Raw genomic sequence first — 3,515 nt, forward strand, 5'->3', positions numbered from 1 at the left:
TCTTCCCCGTTCCCCTTAACTCCAGGTGAAACTACTCCGAGTTGATTAAACTGATTCAAATCAGCTGTTCTGGAACCGGAAACTCAGAGTTTCCTATCTCAGAGTAGATCAACTCAGAGTTCAGGATTAGACCCAGAGTTTGTTGAACCTGCTTTGTGAAACGGACCCCAGGTCCTGTTTCACAAAGCAGGTTCCAACAAACTCTGATCCTGATCCTGATCCTGATCTCTGAGCTGACTGAGCCTGAGCTGAGAAACAGAACAGCTGATCAGCATTAAGTCAATCAGCTCTGAGTATGTTCAGCCTGAGAGAGGTGCGTTCACAGTGAGCACCAACAGACATCATCAGTAGAGTGCAGATAACATGACTCTCAGAGACAGAAAGCAGAACTTGTTTCATCCCAACTGAAGACATGAAACAAATCTCTTGCGTCAGCTGCAGCTGAACATCGTGAGGTTTGATGGGAACAGACTGCAGAGTTAATAGGTAATGTGAAGTGATGTCATGTGATGAGGTCATGTGTCTAACATACAGAAACATGTTTCTATCTTAACAGTGTTCATATATTTGAATATAATGTATTCAGCTGTAATGTGATGGAGCCCAAACACACTGGGCACAAACTCAACATCAAACACAAAGGCTGCAGGCTGGGTTTGAACCCGTGGCCGCTGCAACAAGAACTAAGCTCCCGTACTTGGGGCGACCGCTAAAGGACACGCCATGTTTCTACTTCCTGCTACACGCTCAGCCTCAGGCTGAGTATGTATGAAATGTCTCTGGACTCTGGACTCAGTCATGATTTAAAGTGTCCTCGGGGACTGATTCAGTATCAGTGATGTAGATAATAACAGATGATGTAAACACTGAGGACAGCTGGACATTGATGTTGTCATACTTCCTGTTTTCACCTCGTTACCACATCATTTCCTGTAACTCTGAGGTCACAATAATAACGAGACAAGAGACAGACGAGTGTCCAATCGTGTCCAACAAAACAAACACCTGTCAACAGGTAAATCATACTGAGACAAGTGTTCCTAATAAACTGGACACTGAGTGTTGCAGTCAGTGTGAGGACACCTGCTGGAGGACAAGTCATGTCCAGGTGTCTCTGTCTCTGTCTGTCCTCAGGTGTGATGTAGGAGTCATGTCCAGGTGTCTCTGTCTCTGTCTGTCCTCAGGTGCGATGTAGGAGTCATGTCCAGGTGTCTCTGTCTCTGTCTGTCCTCAGGTGCGATGTAGGAATTATGTCCAGGTGTCTCTGTCTGTCCTCAGGTGTGATGTAGGAGTCATGTCCAGGTGTCTCTGTCTCTGTCTATCCTCAGGTGTGATGTAGGAGTCATGTCCAGGTGTCTCTGTCTCTGTCTGTCCTCAGGTGTGATGTAGGAATCATGTCCAGGTGTCTCTGTCTGTCCTCAGGTGCGATGTAGGAATCATGTCCAGGTGTCTCTGTCTGTCCTCAGGTGTGATGTAGGAGTCATGTCCAGGTGTCTCTGTCTCTGTCTGTCCTCAGGTGTGATGTAGGAATCATGTCCAGGTGTCTCTGTCTCTGTCTGTCCTCAGGTGTGATGTAGGAGTCATGTCCAGGTGTCTTCTCTGTCTGTCCTCAGGTGTGATGTAGGAGTCATGTCCAGGTGTCTCTGTCTCTGTCTGTCCTAAGGTGTGATATAGGAGTCACGTCCAGGTGTCTCTGTCTGTCCTCAGGTGTGATGTAGGAGTCATGTCCAGGTGTCTCTGTCTGTCCTCAGGTGTGATGTAGGAATCATTTCCAGGTGTCTCTGTTTGTCCTCAGGTGTGATGTAGGAATCATGTACAGGTGTCTCTGTCTCTGTCTGTCCTCAGGTGTGATGTAAGGATCATGTACAGGTGTCTCTGTCTGTCCTCAGGTGTGATGTAGGAATCATGTCTCTGCAGACGGTGCTGCAGCAGAGAATAAGCTCCGCCCAGGCGTTGCTGCAGCGGGCGGAGCACCTCTGTCAAGGTGTGGAGGGTCACCAGAAGCTGTGTGGTAAACTGCGGGCGGAGCTGCGCTTCCTGCGACGGGTGGAGGCCGGAGAGCTGCAGGTCAAAGAGTCTCACCTGCACAGCACCAACCTGACTCACCTGACGGCCATTGTGGAGTCGGTGGAGAGTCTGGAGGACGTGGTCGCTCTGCTGCATGTCTTCACCTACCAGGACGCCGCCGGCTGCAGACAGACGCTGGTGGTGGACGTGGTGGCTAACAGGGGACACACCTGGGTGAAGGCGGTGGGCAGGAAGGCGGAGGCTCTACACAACATCTGGCAGGGGCGGGGCCAGTATGGAGACAAGAGCATCGTCAGCCAGGCCCAGGACTTCCTGCAGGCCAGCCGCCAGCAGCCCGTCCAGTACCGCCACCCCCACATCGTCTTCGCCTTCTACAACGGGGTCTCCTACCCCATGGCTGAACGCCTCAAGGACATGGGCGTTGCCGTCCGCGGGGACATTGTTGCTGTCAACGCTGTGATGACAGAGGAAGGAGGGGAAGAGGAGCAGCAGGAGGAGGAGGAGGAGGAGGAGCCAGTTGAAGATAAAGATGAAGATGAGGAGGAGGAGGAGTCTGAGCTGACACGAGTCGACCGCGGCACGGTGGTGGCCAGCCTGGCGTTTCCCGCTCAGGTGAAGGTGGAGGAGTGTCAGCGCGTTAACCTGGACATCACCACGCTCATCACGTACGTGTCGTCGCTGAGTCACGGGCGATGTTACTTCACCTTCAGGGAGCCCGTGCTGACGGAGCAGGCGGCACAGGAGCGCCACCAGCAGGTGCTGCCGCAGCTCGACGCCTTCATGCAGGGGAAGGAATTGTTCGCCTGCCGCGCCGCCATCGGCGACTTCCAGCTGATCCTGGACACGCTGGGCGGGCCAGGTGAGAAGGAGCGGGCTGAGAAGCTGCTGGCCCGACTTCACGTGGTGGACGACCAGCCGTCGGAGCGCACATTGCGCCTCACACCCAGCGCCAAGGTCAACCGCCGCTCGCTTATGATCTTCGGTACAGGAGACTCACTGAGAGCCGTTACCATGACGGCAAACAGCCGATTCGTCAGGGCGGCGGCCAATCAGGGCGTCCGATACAGCGTGTTCATCCACCAACCGAGAGCTCTGACTGAGGGCAAAGAGTGGAGGGCCTCGCCTGTCTCTGAGCAGGGGCTGATGGGAGTTTGAGTTCATACACAGGTGCAATAATCAATGTGTCATGTAAATATCATCTGATCATAAATCTGTAATCAAAGATCAATAAAGTGTCACGCCCACTTCCTGCTCCGTTGTCAACTGTTACTGCAGGTCACCTGGTGTGTCACACAGGTGTGTCATGTGTTACTGTTCACACACACAGAACAGATCAGCATAATAAATTAACAGTAATCCGTATGACACAATGAGACAGAAAGAGAGAGAGAGATGCAGGACAGACGGTAATGACAGTAGCTTACAACAACATTATTGAAAGTAATAATATTATAGTTATAGTTCTGGCTACTGTGGTACAATATGTT

General features: G+C 52.0%; 1 protein-coding gene across 28 annotated transcripts in view; it reads left to right on the forward strand.

The window, feature by feature from the left end:
* c21h7orf25 (chromosome 21 C7orf25 homolog) overlaps window positions 1–3,272 on the forward strand; it is a 7,436-nt gene extending 4,164 nt beyond the window's left edge. Inside the window, exons 2-6 of one of the 28 annotated variants that reach the window (XR_007571939.1) lie at window positions 1,135–1,184; window positions 1,329–1,378; window positions 1,467–1,516; window positions 1,614–1,637; window positions 1,776–1,795. Coding sequence is in view for 13 of the 28 variants with exons in the window: in XM_050074396.1 (XP_049930353.1) it covers window positions 1,757–1,758; window positions 1,890–3,183 (1,296 nt within the window). In the remaining 15 variants the exon portion in view is untranslated. The other 27 variants (XR_007571940.1, XR_007571949.1, XR_007571950.1 and 24 more) reach the window with 27 other exon arrangements.
* Window positions 3,273–3,515: the final 243 nt, after the last annotated feature.

Source organism: Epinephelus moara, chromosome 21 (assembly GCF_006386435.1).
Source record: "Epinephelus moara isolate mb chromosome 21, YSFRI_EMoa_1.0, whole genome shotgun sequence".
In the NCBI taxonomy this organism is placed as follows: domain Eukaryota; kingdom Metazoa; phylum Chordata; class Actinopteri; order Perciformes; family Serranidae; genus Epinephelus; species Epinephelus moara.